This window comes from Antedon bifida, chromosome 5 (assembly GCF_963402885.1).
Source record: "Antedon bifida chromosome 5, ecAntBifi1.1, whole genome shotgun sequence".
In the NCBI taxonomy this organism is placed as follows: domain Eukaryota; kingdom Metazoa; phylum Echinodermata; class Crinoidea; order Comatulida; family Antedonidae; genus Antedon; species Antedon bifida.
This window is the reverse complement of record NC_136230.1, coordinates 31,526,983-31,545,654: the sequence shown is the minus strand read 5'-3', so window position 1 is coordinate 31,545,654 and position 18,672 is coordinate 31,526,983. Positions and strand designations below refer to the sequence as shown.

Sequence of the window (18,672 nt, the reverse complement as noted above, 5' to 3'; positions counted from 1 at the left end):
CATCCATAGCATTTGTAAATAAGGCACTGTTGGCAATCCTCAGGGTACTCCATCCACACTTGTTTGTATAATGGTGGTTTCTTTCTGTTTGTATACCTGGAAATTGAATAAATAAACAAATAAAAAACATAAATTTTGGTCCGTATTTTGTAATTGCAGAATTGAGATAGTCCATCAGGTAATAAGAATGTTACCGTATTGATTTACAATAATAATAATAAAATGTATCATGAAAATATGTGGTCCGTTGAACATTGAAGTTAATACATTATATCTAGTATAATATAGCTTTACGATCTACGCATGCTTATAAATATATGAGCATGCGCGGAATTATTTTTCTTTTTATGCGCGTATAGTCGAGTGGCGCGTCATGAAAAAAAACACCTCGAAAGCTCGATAAAATCATTCTTTATTTTCATTAGGCATTTAAAATTAAGAAAGTATTGATTGTTAATTTGTCATCACTTCATATGGGAATATCTCGTGAGAACTTACAATGGCGTGTATTTCTTGGTTTACAGTATGTATTTATCATTTAATTTTTTCATTTTTAATTTACCATTATTTCAATTACATAATATTTAAAGCATTTTAATTTAATATCATAATAAATCATTATATAATGTTAGTGGTTGGTTTCCCGCTGTCGAGTGTGACTGAAAATAAAATTAAAATATGTAGTTGAAGTTACGTTATGAAACATTATATATTTTTAATATAATAAAAGATTGAAACCAAAACTTCTTTCGTCACAATTGTGGAATGAATAGTTTTAGTCATCCATAGCATTTGTAAATAAGGCACTTAGGACAATAATCACATATAACATATAATTATAATCACCATTGCAAGAGACAGAATATTGAGAACAAGATCGTGGAACGTGAAATCAAAACAGAAAAAGTGAACAAATGCGGAAGGAAGGGGAAACTAATAGTTGGAGTCGCTTTATTTTTATCCTTGTACTTCATAATCATACGCTACGGAAGTAAGCATAGCTTTGAAGAGATACACAAACCGGCTGGTTTTTTCATAAAAGAAGAAAAGGTATAGGCATTGTACAAACTTGATTTGGTTGCATTGTCAACGGATTTAATTCCATACTTTTTAACACAATTAAATGCAACGTTGGTTATTATGTCATTACCTACTACTAAAGTATGTCAACTGCAGAAAATCTAGGAGGCTTTCTAATCCGGGTCCTCGCACTCATACGCCTTATGATTAAAGTAGCTCAGTTTGTCCATTACCAGAAACCAAATGATTTAGATATTATCCCAGATTATCTTGTAAATTAGAAAGTTACTGTAAAGGAAAGTGAACCGCTAGAATCAATCTAAAAATAAGAATTTGTAACTATCGTTTTAATAGGCCTATATATCTTTTCATCCTGGTCCCGTTACAGTATACTTTTAAAGAATGCCACACGGAGTTGAGATATAACCCAAGTCTTCCTCTACGTCAGGAGGGATGCCAGCGAGCCAAACCTGATGTTGAATCTTGTCTTTTAGCTGATGAGCTTTTTTTCTCATCTCCTGTTACTACATGCGAACACCAACAAATTAACAACATATGTGAAGTTATAGTAAGTATTAGAATTATTTTCTCGTTTCCGTTTCATTTTTCATATTTTTAAATATATAAATTTATTTAAAATTGTTCTAACATCCTAAAAGTCTTTTTAAGATCAGAAATTATACATTTCATGTGTATTTCAACAATGATATGTACGTTTTAACATTGCATTCTCCTTTAATTGCAGGAACCGTTTGAATTTCAAGCAAACATAAAATGTTCAGAGACAACAAATGCAAGAAAACACGTTTTATTGGGAGAGATCAATAATAAGACAGGAAAACTAGAATGGCAGAAGTTTGCTTCCACTAGACATCTTGAGAGTCATCTAAACAGATTGTTCGACAAAATGGTTGATAACTACGGATTTTATTTCATAAGATTTGCAAAATATGTTGATTTCAACAGTACAAATGGTAAAGATTTTGTGAATAATATGGGGATTCAATTACTAGTTGTACCTCCCATATTAAGTAAAACCAAACAGACAAAGAAAACATCCCATGACCACATCAACATCAACATCCTGTTACTTGACTCAGTCTCCCATAGCCATTTTTTACGATCAATGCCTACAAGTTTGGAAAGTCTTCGTCAATTAAACAAAACACACGTTTTTAACTTTGAATTGTTTCAGTCTTTAAAAGGTAAAACATATAATAATTTAGAGGCACTGTTCTCTGGTGAGCTGTACCAAGAGGAAGAACCATTTGAAGTGTATAACGCACCACCGACCCCTATTAATATTAAACGTCTATTAGATGGATTCAAAGACCAGGATTTTGAAACCATGTACACTGAAGATTTGTGTTGGCAAGGCGAGTGGGGGTTGATCAGAAATATGTTAGCATATGATTCAGGCGACGATACCAAGTTAAGATGGCAAAAGTTTAGAAAGTCAATTGATAAAGCTGGAATTGACCGCATAGACATGACACTAGCAAGTTGTGAGATCTTAAATGAAAACGGTCTTAGAGATCCCTTCCTAAGTTCACCTTCAATATGTTACAATGGGAAATATCAACATCAGTACATTCTAGATTATCTTACTAAGCGGCAAACAATCTTAGAAAGAAACGATCAGCCATTTTTTCATTTTACACTCTTGAATGTCGCACATGATGAGCATGGCCGCCGAATACAAACCTTCGACAAGGATTTGGCAGCTTATATAAAAACTGTATCAGAGTTAAATAACACACTTACTATCATCATGTCTGATCATGGAAACACGTACGGTGAATACATTAAGCGGGCCGAAGAAGCTAGAGTGGAGATGTTCCACTCTGTTTTATACATGCTTGTTCCACCGGGAGTTGCTGAAACTTTAGGACAAAAGCGTTTGAACTCATTAAGAATCAACCAACAGCGACTTGTCAGCATTTTAGATCTTCATTATGCTTTGAGGTTTTTAAGTGAAACAAAATTAGGAAACTTAGATGAGAAACATAAACAATATTCCATTAAACCTGATGGAATATTTTCTGAAATTCCATCAAACAGATCGTGTAGTGACATTCCTAGAATCGAACCAAATGTTTGTATTTGTCAAGATTTTGAAAAAGTTGCATCAAATGATGCGCGGTACGCACTATTGGCGGAGTTTGCACTTGGTACCATCAACAACGCCATTCAGGAACAATACCGTAAATCAAATCCAGATACGAAGAGAGGGTTTGGTTCATGCCAACGGCTAATCGCACGCCATTTTGGAAACATCAAGCAAAGATACAGTGCGGTAAGTTAATTTATTATTTCTAAGTTAAACCTACTGTAGTGTACGTCATGACAACGAACCGAATTTAAAATATATCTAAGTATATTACAATTTATTGCTATTAGAATGGAGATCACGAAGTAAAAATGAACCTGTACATCGCCAATCCGGATGATCCCAATACCATGGAGCTGTTTATGGTGGTTTTAAAAGTTGTTAAACGCGAAGCGGCGGGAATGAAGTTCGTAGCGTACAACCGTGTAACGCGTTATAGACCTTTTGATAAATGCGCGCATAACTCGAGCGTTTCAACACATTTATGCGTTTGCGCATTAACGCATAATAAAACAACCAATCAGAAAGAAGTTCCACACAAGTTACTCAACTATCCGTCCGTATTTGGTAGCAATACAAGACTCAAACACATACATAAAGACTGTTTAGTTATTTTCACAAGATTAAACATCGCAGGTGTGGTACTGGAAGCGGCGAACCACTGTATGTATATAAAATATATATTATATTTGCATATAGTTACAGAAAATATGCTAATAAGTTCCCCGTCACCTGTACAAAGCGAGCTCGGTCCAGGTATGACGCCATTTCTTGTTGTGATGGTACGAAAGGAGGTTAATTTAAAGTGGGATTATAATTATACAGCTAGTTATGAATATACAATTCTTACTTAACAAGAATATAATATACATTTCTTTTTACAATGAAAAAATATGCTATGTTTTATTATTTATTTTACTAAAAAGGTTAAATGTGTAGGCGATAGTTACAGACAGTTTGTGAATGTACCATGAAAAGTACTAGGCCTGGGTGTCAATTGTGATGTTAAAATTGTCTTTTCAAGTCGATTGAAGGTTGCAGCGTACGCAAAATCAAACTAAAAGAATTAAGCCAACGATGCTATTTTGACAATAAAAATAAGTTCTATTTTAATCCACTTTATTATTGTGTTTTTTATTTTCTTTTTAAAACTGTGAATTGCACAAGTTGTTACCTACTTGTTTCCCACTTAATTACGACGCAGAACAAAGACGTACGCGCAACGCAAGTAGATTGACCAATCACACGCAGTGGATTATTCAAACTGTCCTTTGTCATTGGTCAACTCACTTGCGTTGCGCTAACGTCCTTTACTAGGACGCAATGTAAGAACGTAAAGTGACACGAGTAGGTTGTCCAATCACAAGCGACAAATCATCCGAACTCTTGTTTTGAAAATTACTGTACGTGTGTTGCGCGTACGTCATTGCGTTGCGTCATAATTTATGCAGAAAATTCCTTATTCATACTTTATTATTGGAATGGTTATAACAAGGTTTTAACTTAAATATATAAAATATTTTCTTAAATGTACATAATTTGATATGTAATAAACTATTTTCAAATAAACTACTTTTTGGGTTATTTTTTTTAGGTTAATATGCTTAATAAAATAGTTGAGGGGAAAAAAGTATACTATACATTAAATATGCTAATATGAATATCCTACACAAAAAATAATGTAAAGTATGTAATCATTGATAAGAAATCATGTTAAAATTAGTTATAAAACAGACATTTAAAGAAATAAATAATGACATTTATTTATATAAATATGATAAAAATCTAACATTATATTATACTGTATAATCAGGGAGATGGTATAATGTTGAAATGCTTCATCAAATTCTTAATGGAAGTGTACTGGCCTACTGTAGTATCTCACGTTGCCATTTTCACAACTACATGTTTCTTTGTTTTAAACCATGCTGCAATAAGTTGGATTCAAAACAGATTCCAATCTTCCTCATTACAAATCATCTTTTTGTAAAAACTTTCTTTTCATAAAATGACAAGGACCAACATCAGTCCCATCCACATATTATACACCATCCATTGAAGAGGTTCACCCTCTAGTGTTTATTTAATCTCAAAATACCAAGTAATTTCAATGGAATAGTATCGAGCCAGGGTCTTGTTGGTCCATTTCTGCTATATGACGCAGAACGTCTTTTTTCGTTATTACGCCAAGTACTCGTCTGCAACAATCACAAAAAATTATTTATCAATAGTAAACAAAATTACATGATGATTAGGTGGTTGAAAATGCTAGAACACTTAAATATCTTAGTTATGATGAGACATATTACTTGGAATTGATTATCCAAAAGCTTATTTAAGCATATATATTTGTTTTCAATTTGTTAATTTATACGTGATTATGTTTCTTTTCTATACGATTCATTCAACATTCATTTAGAAACAGTTCAAGAAATAAAAGAAGCATACATATACAATAACTTAAATGGTAACAATAAATAAGAACTGTTTCTGGGATTGGAAAAAGAAGTAAAAGAACTTGTCTTATTACCAAACCATCTATGAAACAAAGATTTCAAAAAAAAAGATGGTATTGAACTGAATTTGCTAAAAGTCTTAGATATGCTGATATTTTGTTAGTGTATGCTTACCCATTGTGTGATACTAAGCACAGTCTTAAGCCCAGCTTCCTAAACATCTCCACTACAGTACTCATTGGTGTTTGATCAGTGATCTGGAAAGGACACTGTAAGAACAAAGAAATATAATCAGGTATCAATAGTTTATTATACAAATATTCCAATTTGAATATTAAACACTTCGGTGTCAATCAAGGATGAAAGTTGGAAAAGCTCTTGAAAAAATCCGTAAAAGCAGCAGCTGATATAAACTACTTAAAAAATTGCAAAACGTTAGGCATTTTTCCAAAATTTATAATATTTCAAAACAAAACAAATAATATTAGGCGCTATATAAATCCAGGATATTATTATTATTATATACTCTAAAAAGATCACTGACAAGAATATAAAATAAATAATAAAAGAAAACCTACTGCATCAATAATTTTAACAAGCTTGAGAGGTGCTGGGGTGCCCGGTGGAGCGTATCGAGGAAGATGGTTTGAGAAGTATACTTTGGATTGGCTAACAATTCCCTCGTCATTCTCACGTGCACTTGCTAAAATGGAATATAAAAAATATGTAAAAACAATTAAAAAATTGAAAATATCATTAAAACACATTTTCCTAAAGCTCTGTCTACACTATCAAACTAGTGTGACAAAAAATATATGATGAGAGAGGTTTGGAACTTACCTATCGCCATTGTCAAGTCGCGTCTGTACACCAATCCCACAAGTCTCTGTGACTCAGAAGACACTATTACGGGATATGAGTTGTAGGTCGTCTCAGTGATTATATTTTCTATAAAAAAAAACAAAAATGTATTAATTGGAAGAAATAACTACTATAAAAACCTATGTTGTTCTATTTCAACCTGAATGTGCCCGACACAGGGTCAAAGGTTACATATCCTAAACAAAACAGTTTAGTAAAATAAACAGTTGCATGATTACATACCTATTTCTTCAACTGTCATGCTTTCTTGTGTCAACGAGGACAAAGGTGGATCTGAACGCCTAAAAAAAACAAAATAACATTAAAGTATTTGTTATATATGCATGCACCTTTAGCGTACCATATGATTCATTCTCTTCCGAATAAAAGTTTTGTTGTTTTACATGCTTGTCTAGAGCCCACTACTTTTCTTATAATTTATTATATATACAACAAATCTCTGCAAGTTTCCAGAATGCTACTGAAACCATTGCTTAGTAATACTGTATGAATCAATGCTCAAAACCCTGTATAATACACAATACACAAATTTAATTGCGTTAACCTTATTTACCTTGGCCTCATTACATCAGCTGCAAGTGTTGTATACATAAATTCCTTTTTACTGTCCAGAAATGGGTAACCATTAAGCTTAATATGTCCATCATAACTAAAAGTGCCATTAAGGAAATATGTCTAGGATCCATTCAGATATTATTACAAAAATTTATGTGTAATTTCCTGCTTTTCATCAATAAAGAGATACACAAAAAATAAGAGTGTTATATTTTGTCCTCATTGCATTCAATTATAAAAGGATACATTCCTTCATGTACTAGAGCGTCTCCTACCCACTTACTGACCATCACAGCGACCATCAGTGGTACGATGTACTCCAATCCTCCGGTCAGCTCAAACATAATGACCACTAACGATACTGTAATGTAACAATTAAATCATATATACTGTATGAAGAATGGAAGATGCAGAAGAAGGAATTTATTAAGGTTTTATTCTGGAACCACATTCACCACAGCAGAATGAATAAAAAAAAAACAACCTTATTTTACATTATCTATTAGTATTTTTTGTTTATGATTACACAAAAGAAGAAGAAGACTGACATTTGCTGGACACTGTCTTCGCAATATAGAAGAAAATATTTCAGATGATCTGCTGTGGCAGCCAAAACATGGCCTTGCAAAACAAGAAAGGCCAGCTCTCACATACATTGAAAAAAGAAAACAGAGTAAGCATGTGTTTAAGTACTGTACCTGTCATTCTAGTGACACCTCCTAACGTGGCAGCTGCCCCTACCATAGCATACAGCCCTGGCATTATACACGCCTCAGTTGGTTTGCATGAGTTAAATATCATTAAGTCTGGGTTATGTCTGAAAAATATGAAATCAAGTCAAAGAAAGATTTGGTCCATTAATTTCCTTTGCCAATACATAATACATAATTATACAGTATATAAAAAATGCACAAAAATTGCAATAACTCTATATTTGAATATTCAATATTGTTGATAATTTCTTACACCTTTTGTTGGTGTTTATTTGTATCTCCTCATATGATTACGAGTTATTTAAATGAATTTCTTATTTTTATCAATAAAAAAAAAACAAATCTGCTCACACTGCAAGCTGCTCAATTCCGATACCCAAAATCCTTCCAATGATAGCGCCAACAGCCATACTCGGAATAAACAAGCCAGCTGGTACCTTAATACCAAATGTAAACACTGTGATAACAGCCTTGAAAACAAGTGCTAAGGATAACTGCCACATGGCTGTATACAGTCCAGGCCCGGCAACAGCTCCTGGCCAGCTGTTCTTATCAACATCTGTAATGTTCCGTCGATAGTCACTGCAAAATAGAAAGAGAGAAAAAAGCCTTATGTAAAATAACTTCTTTTTTGCTAAACTTGAAACATCAATTTACATTCAACCAATTAATGAAAGAAAAAAAGAATGTAGGAATGTAAAATTGAATGAAAGATTGAATGAATGAAAAGAAAGAATGAAAAAATGAAAGATTGAATGAATGAAAAGAGAGAATGAAAAAATGAAAGATTGAATGAATGAAAAGAAAGAATGAAAAAATGAAAGATTGAATGAATGAATGAAAGATTGAATGAATGAAAGATTGAATGAATGAATGAATGAAGAATGAAATGAAAGAATGAATGAAAAGAAAGAATTAATGAATAAATTGGTGAATTTACAAACCATAAATTGACATCGTCTTCTGGGCCACAATTCTGAAAAAGTTGCGCAATGAGTTCGCTTGTATTCTGCTTAGTGTACGGATTAAGATAGCTGATAATAGCTGTAATAAAGGTTAACAATACAACCTAAAACAGAGAAATCAAAATGATTATACACATGAAATATGAGAAACATATTTATTTTATTTATTTATTTCACTCCAAACAGCAAATCATCGCCACTAATGAGTAATATATGTTGTCAGAAAAAAAAGTTTATTGTTGCACTCAACTTAAAAACAAGTTCTAATATTAACCTCAGTCTAGTTCAAGGTCAAGGCCAAAATAAAAATGAACATACCTCTGAAATAGCATAGTTGCCAAGTGAAGAAGTTTTTCGGTATCTGCACCATTTTAAGTTACAATAATTAAACAAAGCACCATATAGACCCTATAAAATGAAATATTAATGATTAATTTAAGATTTATATAAGAAGTATTCATGTCTTGTAATTATCTATGGTAATATTCAACAACAATATAAATAAATAAAAAATATCACTTACCCCAAAAATTCCGAGCAAAATGAACGGGAAAAGTTCCCAAATAAACCATGGATTGTTGTAATCGATGTAAAACATAACAAGATGATCAGTACTAAACGGATTGATGGCTCGGAGTACAAAGGCCGCAACAAGGGCACAGAAAAAAGAACGCCACAATGTCTTCAGTGGGAAATAGTAGCTAACCTGTAGATAGAAACACATTTAAAAGGTACAAACTTAGTTTTGACTTTTCTATAACATAATGCAATTTATGTTTGTAAGACATGAATTGGATGTGTGATGCTCTGTGAAACTTTGTTTGCTTCCATCAAATTTTCTAAAATTAAATACCGCTAATATGTCTTTCAATCCCAAGGTCCAGATACATCACATACATAATTAAAAGAAGGAATTACCAACCACACTTAAGTGAGGTATTTCTTTTTCGAGTACACTTAGCCTAAGTGTGATTGTTGAATATGGCCACAGATACATACCTCCTCTAGACTGAACAATATACCACCAATAGGAGCACCAAAGGCTACAGACACACCTGCTGCGGATGCTGCTGACAATACCTGTTACAAAGAATATATTTAAACAAATTAAACCACCCCTGTCTTTTTGCTCTAAATATATTTATACACATGAGTGAAAAAAGACCACCAAGCATAGTGAGTTAGGTTACAATTTGTAATTGTTAGAAATAAGGTTTTTCAAATGTTTACCTCTCTCTTCTTTGCTTCATTTGTTCCATACTTTGGAAACAAATATGAAAAAATGTTTCCACAGCAACAGGCAACATGAACCAGTGGACCTTCCTTGCCCAGACTTAGACCAGCAGCGACTGCTAACATCATAGTCATAGACTTAATTAGCAGGGTCCATTTTCCTAGATAACCTCGTATTATAAAACCACTTAAAATTGTTTTAATCTGTGAAAGATAATAATAGTATAAGTTGGTGGCTGAGATGGACATTTTGAGTATTATTTTGAAATATGTGCCTCAAACTAATATGCCACCAGTCTAGCACTCCAGTGGCAGTATTCACCAATCAAACTTAAGTGAGATATTTCCCTTAAATATTAAGTATTTCCCTTAAATTGTATTCACTTAGATTTTTTGGGTTTTTTTTGTTTCCCTTAGCCTAAGTCTGAATGGTTAATATGGCCACTGGCCACTATAGAACTATATTTGTCACCATAGGATAGTTGCACAAATTGTAATCAATACAATGTCTTTATTTAGATACATTAAGCCTTACCTCTGGGATTCCTGAACCACATGCATATGGCGCAAAAACTCGAACAAGTAACACAGCCATTGATGCCATCACCATCGCTAACATCACAAAAAATACATAGTTGACAGCGTATGCAAGATTGCTCTCATCTTTACTCCCTTCATGTTGAATACCAAGTAGCTCTGCCCACGTGTACCAGTGAGGGCACTGTGTAACACCGAACGTTAAATTTGATGCCCAACAACACTGTTCTGCATTCAGCCAGAAGGCTTTACGACAGACACCATCTTTTAAGTCACTCATCCAGCCTGTGCCGATGTCAATAATACCGGCACATGTTCCTAAAAAGTTGTATAAAAGTAAACAATAATTGACAATTCTGACTTGGTCATGCTCATGCAGGACAGGATTTTCAAGAACCAATACAATATTTACATACATAGTTATTTCTTAATGTTCATAGTATACAAACTTATGATGGTTATCTATATGCTATTAACTTAGCAGATAACTGAAATAATACACCAAACATCAATCCTAAAAGCTACCAAATCAAAGTAAATATTCCTGACATTTACTTGAAATGACCTATGACCTACCTGCTGCAATACCAACCAATAGGACAACAAGCCAACCAGACCCATCATCAATGGATGCAACGATACGAGCCCACCACGATTGTTTCCGCTTATAGCGTATCTTTTTTTGTCTTTGCATGGATCGGTTTTTATCGTGAAGCCAATCTATGGTGTAAAAATCTTCATATTTGTCGTTGCCTGGCAACATCGCCTCAAATGTATCGACCAATGAGCTACCTGCAAAATAAAGTGAAAGAAATACATAATATATTCTTAGATTATTATGAGAGGATATGGTAATCATTAATTGTAATAAAAAGTAAAAATCACAATTTAAGACTTCTCCTTACTGCATATACTCACATTATCATTTAAACACATTTTACTTTGAAAAAAAAATCTACCATCAACAAATTGTTTTACGATTGAATTTACAAAGCTATAAAACAGTGACGTAAATAGCTAAGCTGTAAATCTCCTGTTTGAATAATGGTATAACCCATCTAAAGCTGCTATTACGATTTTCAAGTCTCATGAGAATCACTTACACACTTTGATACTCAACATACTTAGTGCGCATATTTTATTTCATTTTTATATTATCATTTTCTTAAGACATATCATTATCATGAATTGTTCAATTTGTTAACAAAATTTTAATAATATTTTCTTATGTGATACAATTTTTACTATGTAGTAAACATTTTAATTAAATTCAAAATCAAACTAATGAAATATACTGTAGTATTCGGAAAATTCAAAAAGAGAGTTTTATAAAGCGTGTCTACACTATCAAATTTTATGTGACAAAAAAATGTGATATGCCTATATATGGACATGATCATGTCATATCACTACCATATTTGGGCATATCACTACAATATTTGGGCTCATCAAACTTTTGTTTTCAAACTAGTTTGATAGTGTAGACAGAGCTTTAGACTCAAATCAATTTAAAATAAACAGACTTCCATGCTTCTAGTACTGTAAGAACCCCATTGAAAATGAAGGTTGCACTCCCTCCCTGCCCCAGATGGTTATTCAAATGAGTATGATAATTTTCTCACCCTGAGAAAGGTCAATTTTTGCTCGTTTTGAGGATGACCGATATCTTTCATCGGTGATGTCCAATAATTCATCATCATCTTCAGGATCATTGAATGTGCTTTGATATCCATTGATATCAGAATTGTCAGTATCTTCTAGTAATCTTGAGCTTTCCATTGGTGCTAGTTCTACCCTAAAGAGTAACACGAAATGAATGTGTTAAAGCAGGGAAGAATAGTATGTCACTTACCCGGTTAAAATGCCTTTGAAAATATCCATTCATTTATTCAATAGAAAATTGTCTATTCTCTACAATTAAAATTGTATATAAAAATTCATTCAAAATTCATATTCATTCATTCATATAAAATTTGTGTGGGTAACTTAGTATAATTCAAGTGATATGTATAGCATGAAATGATTTACAAATGAAATAAATGCGCATAAATTTGATTACTGTTCTGGTCGTTCTACTGGTTTTTCTGATGATTCTAATAAATCAATTTACAGAACATATTGTATTTGTAAGCGCATACTTAAAATAACTGCCAATTATTATGTACTAATGTGAAATCAGAAGTAAAAACATAAAAATAACATTATAATGAAAGAAAGAAAATATAAAATCCATGCAATAAATCTTGTGTTAAATATCTATATCTATCTATCTACAAACAAAACAATAAGAAATATTTAAAAAAATGCAAAACATTACAAAAAGAAGTTAAAAAAGATACATTTTATAGTTGAACTTGATTACAAGATGCCGTCACTATAGTATTTAGTTGAACCTGATTACAAGATGCCGTCACTATAGTATTTCATCAAACATACAGTAGAAAGATTGATACAATACGTTGAATTCAAACAATATTGTTGCGTTCTTCGTTCTGATACATCTTTACTTACCTTAATGTAAGTGTTCAAACTCAATATAAATCTTTGTACAAAACCATATTACAATATGGTCTTGTCAAATTAATTCAGAATAAAAACCGGTAAACAACCCTACCAGCACTACTGTACTAGACCAATGTGGTGTGAATATAATTATTTTCATTATCTGAAATAGCAATATTTATAAGTACTGGTACTCTCTGTAATATATTCATTAAAACAAAATACAGGTAGCACATCCCTGTTTCATATAATGGTACAGTCCAGATTTTGTGACAGCATTCTGCATATACTAATCTAGTGCTACAGCAGTGCTGTTCTGTTTTTCGGCTAAAAGGATCAATATACTGATATTTACAAAAACATACATATGTAAACTCACACATAGATTAGCTTTATGGCTCATAAAATCAATGAATTAGTTTGTTTTGAATGACATGGTTCTTGTCAGTGCAATTGTGGCCCAATGCTAAGCTTTATGATGATAGTGATTTTATAATTTCTGAGTGTATGTATTTAAGATAAAAAAATTATGAATATGCTCTGAATGTATTTATATTGTCTTTTAGTGTCAACTCATTCCTGGAAGTTGTTATCTCTGTAAATTTGAAATAAATTAAATAATTATTAAAGATCACTTACTTTATAGTGGTTGTAATTTATTACCTAAAATTAAAATTACTATATAAAGATTATATAATGTTAGCAGTGGTGCTCACCTTTTTGTTTTAGAAGCTTACATTTATTTTAATTTAAATAGGCTTTTTTTTGTGCTGCATTTACTCAATTTTTGGTCATGAAATTTTGTGAAATGATGACAATTTGTGCTACTGCTTTAAAGCACAATTATACAAACATTATTATCTTGAATTACTCTATAATCTTTTATTGAATTGTAATGAAATGGTAAATTTTGTTATTTCACTTTTATTAAAAAAGGAAAATAATACCGGTAATATATATATATTTATAATATTAATATCTACAGCATTGTCATTTTTTTCAGAAATTTGCCTTTCGATTTTATAATAATTAATATTATTTTCAAAATTTAATATTATTTTTCTTTTGGTAAAATGCAAGGGTTGCATGCGATGTGAGCAAAAAAAAATAAGCAGAACTAAGCACATGACGGTTGACATACAAGGCTTGGTCATGCGATGTGAGTGACTTAGTAAATAAATACAACAGAACTAAGCGCATGACAATACATTGATTCCTTACTCATTTAAAAGGGACGGTTTTGGGCGAAAAGCTTCAAATAGACTCATGAAGGACAACTGCCAATATCTTGAGCTAAATGCAGAATTAAAGTAAAAAAAAATATAATAATTGATAAAAGACAAATTATATTGATTTAACATAAAATAAATATTTTCCATTAGAAATAAATTATGTACAGTACAGCGGTGGTGAGACCAGTTCAACAAATTGCATTTTTGAAATTGAAAATAATTATTATGAGATGACTTAAAAAACACCAATTCAGATGATATTGATTGGATAGCAGGCATATGATTATTAAATGATATTTTAAATTCATTGTACCTGTTATTCTATAGTTTATATAGCTTATATATCAGTTTAAAAAGCTAGGCCATCCTACAGTAGGTTGGAAAGCAACAATAGAACAGGGAGGGATTAAATAACAACAGCAGGATGATGGGTTGGTTGTTATGTTATGACTATGTGTTAGGCTAGAGAGTGTTGGAGCAGGCGGATACAAAATACACATATATAGGTGGCCTTAAAATCCAACTAAATAATGTTATTCTTTATTTATTATTCAAGATAAAAACAAACATTGGACTTACATTTATTCATGAGGTATCTTTACATAAAATTCAACTTAGACAACATGCATACCCATTGAATCATGAGTAAACATCACACGACACTTCTTCCTGCTTTTTATTTACAAATGAGGTCAAAGGTCAGGCTAGAATACAATTTTGGAATGAACCATTTTGTTGTATGAAATTATATTTTTACCTTATTAAATAAATCGTTTTATGTAGCTTTTCAGATACTAAGTAATGATATAGATTATTTTTATTTTTTTATAAATATATAATACGTATGGCTAGTTGTAATTATTTATTGTTTATTTTGTTTTACAAAATTAAAAGAGGAAATACCTTTAACATTAATGAATTCGTCTCATCCAAAAACAAAAACACTCAACTTTGAAACGGCGCGAAACATGGAGAAGGAAAAAGAAGAAAATCTGTTATCCAATAAAAATGGAGACGAAACCAAATTTCCTCTCTGTAAATATGGGTCAAATTGTTACAGGAAAAACCCAGATCATTTCAAACAGTTTTCTCATCCCAAAAGAAAGCCTGACATTAATGTAAGTGACTTAATTTTGTGTTGTTGTGGGCTAGGCCTCCCGCTAGGCCTATCAGTGATAGTATCACACACACATGTCTTCTATTCCAGGCTTGCACTGTCTGTATGTATGTTGTTGGGAATGAAGGGGAGAGAGGGCCACAGTCACTTGCCTTTGGACGTAGACTGAGTAGAGGGCGCCTATTTAATTGCATTAAATACAGTATCAATCCCTGATGTTTAGTGTGGTTAAATAAATAAAATAAATGTCAGATAAAGGCCTAGCCTATTTTTAAATACTAACTTTATATTTTTATTAATTATAATTTTCATTTAAATTTCAAGATTGATTCGTCACCAAAAAAGAAAAGGAAAATAGATGATGATAGTCAGGAGAGTGAAACACCACCAAGTGAAAACAAGGAGGAAAAAAATAAGGTTGAGGAAGAAAACAATACAGAAGAAAGCAAGGAGGAAGGAAAAGGCAATGAGGGAAAAAGCAATGAAAGTATGGATAATAACTAATCAGTAGTCCCATTGTTAAAGCAGCACATAAAGAAAAAAAAATTAATAGAAAAATTTTACCTTATTTTTTAACCTAAGAGAAACAAATGTTGTGACCTTTTTCAAATCCAGATATATTAATCAATTTATAAATTCATTTTAATATAATTTTATTCTTGTAGATGAAGTTGTTTTAGAATGTCCACCAACACCGCCCTCTATGGACATCAAGGAGGAAATAGAATGGAAGTTTAAGGTCTTCATGCCACAAGACTTTTACGACTTTTGGGATTTTTGCAAAACGCAAAATGAATCGTCTCCATCTGGTAGGAACGGGCTAATAAAATATTAATATTCAGTTAAGTTTGCTCTATTATAATAATGATGATATGATAATAAATTAAAGCCTTGTCTACACTATTAAACTTTATGTGACAAAAAAATGTGATGTGCCCATATATGGACATGATGATGTCATATTTGGGCATATCACTACCATATTTGGGCACATAACACTTTTTTTTGGTCAAACTAGTTTGATAGTGCAGACAGAGCTTTACTTGAGGTTTATGAGAAAATACCACAGCTTTTTATATACAATATATATTTCTTATTACATTAACATTATTTGATTTTCAGATGCATTAATAGACTTAGGTCTTCAACTTGTTGGGCCTTACGACGTTCTTTCTGGCAAACTATCAGCAACTAAAAACAAACGACCAAACTATGTTCTTCATTATCGCTATTACTATGACCCTCCTGAGTTTCAAACCGTTGTCAAGGGCGATGATGACTCACAGTTTCACCTTGGATATTACAGGTATTGATTGGTGGGTTGTTAACGATGTGCCATAGTGGCAGAGTTTGCAGGTTCTAATCTTGTATAGGCCTGTATCTGACTGATTGTTTGCATCCAAAATATATCTAATATATAAGTGGAGAGAGGCACTATATGTCAACAGATAATTCTTAGTCCTCTCTCCATGATGGTTGTCACATAATGCTTTGTCTTTCTTTTTGATTGTATGTATATGTTTCATATGGACAGTTTGTGTAATATAAAGTTGAATTGAATATGCCAAATCAGTTGTATAAGCTTTTCACATATTAAATGCATTTGATGAACAATAGGTAATAGTTATCCATTGTCTAATCTTTCATTAGAGATGAACCTAAAAAGGCTCCAGTGTTTGTAGCTTCAAATAAATCAAAGGTCAACAACCTGTTTACGCCACAGGGAGAGAACTTGTTTGCTGCCACCAAGTAAGTGAGAAAACATACACACGCACACGTTGCCTTCGCAAGTACAGTCAATATCGAGAGACCTGTGGGCTGGCATAATATATCTGGTCTGGTTTTCCAGGAATTCCCCTTAATAAAGGTGTTCCCTGAAAAGGAATTAGCCATAGTGTTATAACATATACTACCCCTTGTTCATTTCACATGAAAGTGTCCCCTTGATAAAGTGTCCCCTGAATAGGGGTTGGCCATAGTGTTAAAACATATATTCCTCCTCATTTGTTTCACAGGAAAATTTTCCCTTAATAAGGGAGTCTGCTGTACTCTGCTTCTGAATGTGTTTTATGGTAAAAATAGAATTTGGGGGGGCCTCTTTGAACATCCAGTTGTTAGTGTGAAACTGTCTCATGATATTTTTATTTTTAATAGACTTCAATTGGATGTTGCTATTGGAAAGATTAAAGACAGTAAAAAGAAGCAATCACTTGAGAAGCTGTCAAAAGAACTGTGTGGGTTTGCTAAGAAGCATGACTACAGTCTAGATGTAAAGACAGCAGCTATGAAAGCAAGAGAGAGACTGGTGGTAGCTAAAACCTTCCATAGTGCAGGGATTGTTGTTAAGGTGGATGAGAATGATGTGGGTTACAGGCCAATTCCTGAGACCAATGGTAGGTCATTTCAAGTTGCTGTACAACAAAAAAGCAAACTTGACCTAATTTGTATTCTAAATAACTATTGTATTGTATTTATTCCTTTTTTTGTAACTCAAATTGCTTGTTAAAGATCCCTTTCAAACTGTTTAGCTGTTTTAGCTTTATAGGTCATCCTGAAATATTTTTTTGAGTACCGAATAAAACAACGAAACCAGGCATTTGAAGATAGACATTTTGTACTATAACACAATTAGCGACAGAAAGACGAACTCTTAAAATTGAATAACAAAATAAAATTTTGTTCTTTTGCAGCATCTCTAAAGAAAATGTTTAAGAGTATTGCCGACAGCAAAAATGAAGAAGTAAGAATGAAGAAATTTGAGGCACTGCAAGAACTGACAACAATAGTTCAGTTTGCTAATGATGAGTGTGATTACGGGCAAGGCTACGAGTTAGGCTTGGATCTGTTCTCGTATGGTGGCGACGTCTTTCACAAAACTATCAAGAACCTGTTATCAGTTGCGTACCAGTTGCTAGAAAGGGAGGAATTCTGGGAAATACTTGAAGCACATTTGGCTCAAAGAAATGTAGATAATGTTAGCCAGCTGTGAAATAGATTATGCAAACATTTTATAATTGTTTTCAATGCCTACACCACTTCACCTTATTGCCGTTCATTTTACAAGGAAATAGTTTTAACAAAACTTTAGACTATGTAGACTATTTTATTCTTAAAATGAATGATGTACAATAATTTAAAGCGTTGTTTCCATACCACCTTTTCTATACATTTATATTTATACACAAATAGATTTAATTTATTTTTTATTGATTTTTTATTGATGTTGCAGATACAGTTGGCTACAATTTAATGAAAGTAGTTAATACAACTGTAGTGTGTACTTAAATATTTGTCTCTTTGCTCTGTAATCCAATTTTGTCTTGGAAAATAAAAAGTTCTAGATTTTACGT

The 18,672-nt window shown here is 32.3% G+C and overlaps 3 protein-coding genes across 4 annotated transcripts; 2 read left to right on the top strand and 1 right to left on the bottom strand.

Moving 5' to 3' along the window:
- The first annotated feature begins 1,163 nt into the window (after window positions 1–1,163).
- Window positions 1,164–4,104, top strand: LOC144843522 (uncharacterized). The gene is made up of 5 exons (XM_078700308.1): window positions 1,164–1,292; window positions 1,469–1,588; window positions 1,766–3,316; window positions 3,421–3,555; window positions 4,057–4,104. Exons 1-5 carry the CDS (start codon window positions 1,164–1,166, stop codon window positions 4,102–4,104), a joined length of 1,983 nt encoding a protein of 660 aa, XP_078556434.1.
- A 1,133-nt stretch (window positions 4,105–5,237) lies between these two features.
- LOC144842399 (H(+)/Cl(-) exchange transporter 4-like) lies at window positions 5,238–14,866 on the bottom strand. 2 transcript variants are annotated; one of them, XM_078698847.1, is made up of 19 exons: window positions 14,785–14,866; window positions 14,195–14,266; window positions 12,094–12,266; window positions 11,048–11,263; window positions 10,470–10,789; window positions 9,932–10,138; window positions 9,701–9,781; window positions 9,225–9,407; window positions 9,020–9,109; window positions 8,681–8,805; window positions 8,088–8,318; window positions 7,722–7,840; window positions 7,270–7,384; window positions 7,022–7,117; window positions 6,691–6,749; window positions 6,427–6,534; window positions 6,165–6,289; window positions 5,761–5,855; window positions 5,238–5,328 (listed from the first exon to the last, which is right to left on the bottom strand). In XM_078698847.1, the coding sequence occupies exons 2-19, from the start codon at window positions 14,239–14,241 to the stop codon at window positions 5,238–5,240; spliced, it is 2,481 nt and encodes an 826-aa protein (XP_078554973.1). In that variant the 5' UTR covers window positions 14,242–14,266; window positions 14,785–14,866. The 2 variants fall into 2 exon arrangements, with proteins under 2 accessions (XP_078554973.1, XP_078554974.1); XM_078698848.1 differs by lacking the exon at window positions 14,195–14,266 and having other exon boundaries at window positions 14,785–14,832.
- A 295-nt stretch (window positions 14,867–15,161) lies between these two features.
- LOC144842268 (histone PARylation factor 1-like) lies at window positions 15,162–18,669 on the top strand. Its single transcript, XM_078698693.1, has 7 exons — window positions 15,162–15,323; window positions 15,647–15,809; window positions 15,988–16,131; window positions 16,445–16,628; window positions 16,973–17,071; window positions 17,477–17,715; window positions 18,013–18,669. Exons 1-7 carry the CDS (start codon window positions 15,174–15,176, stop codon window positions 18,309–18,311), a joined length of 1,278 nt encoding a protein of 425 aa, XP_078554819.1. The 5' UTR covers window positions 15,162–15,173; the 3' UTR covers window positions 18,312–18,669.
- The last annotated feature ends 3 nt before the right edge of the window (window positions 18,670–18,672 follow it).

Excerpts from the sequence above, each read along its gene's own strand:
- LOC144843522 (XM_078700308.1), top strand. The coding sequence starts at position 1,164 with ATGTCAACTGCAGAAAATCTAGGAGGCTTTCTAATCCGGGTCCTCGCA. Across the intron at positions 3,317-3,420 it reads TCAAGCAAAGATACAGTGCG|AATGGAGATCACGAAGTAAA; the intron begins GTAAGTTAATTT and ends TATTGCTATTAG. Across the intron at positions 3,556-4,056 it reads AGTTCGTAGCGTACAACCGT|GTTAAATGTGTAGGCGATAG; the intron begins GTAACGCGTTAT and ends TTTACTAAAAAG.
- LOC144842399 (XM_078698847.1), bottom strand. The coding sequence starts at position 14,241 with ATGAGTCTATTTGAAGCTTTTCGCCCAAAACCGTCCCTTTTAAATGA. Across the intron at positions 10,139-10,469 it reads GTGGTTCAGGAATCCCAGAG|ATTAAAACAATTTTAAGTGG; the intron begins GTAAGGCTTAAT and ends TATCTTTCACAG. Across the intron at positions 7,385-7,721 it reads AGGTGTCACTAGAATGACAG|TATCGTTAGTGGTCATTATG; the intron begins GTACAGTACTTA and ends GTTACATTACAG.
- LOC144842268 (XM_078698693.1), top strand. The coding sequence starts at position 15,174 with ATGGAGAAGGAAAAAGAAGAAAATCTGTTATCCAATAAAAATGGAGAC. Across the intron at positions 15,324-15,646 it reads AAAGAAAGCCTGACATTAAT|ATTGATTCGTCACCAAAAAA; the intron begins GTAAGTGACTTA and ends TTAAATTTCAAG. Across the intron at positions 17,072-17,476 it reads AACTTGTTTGCTGCCACCAA|ACTTCAATTGGATGTTGCTA; the intron begins GTAAGTGAGAAA and ends TATTTTTAATAG.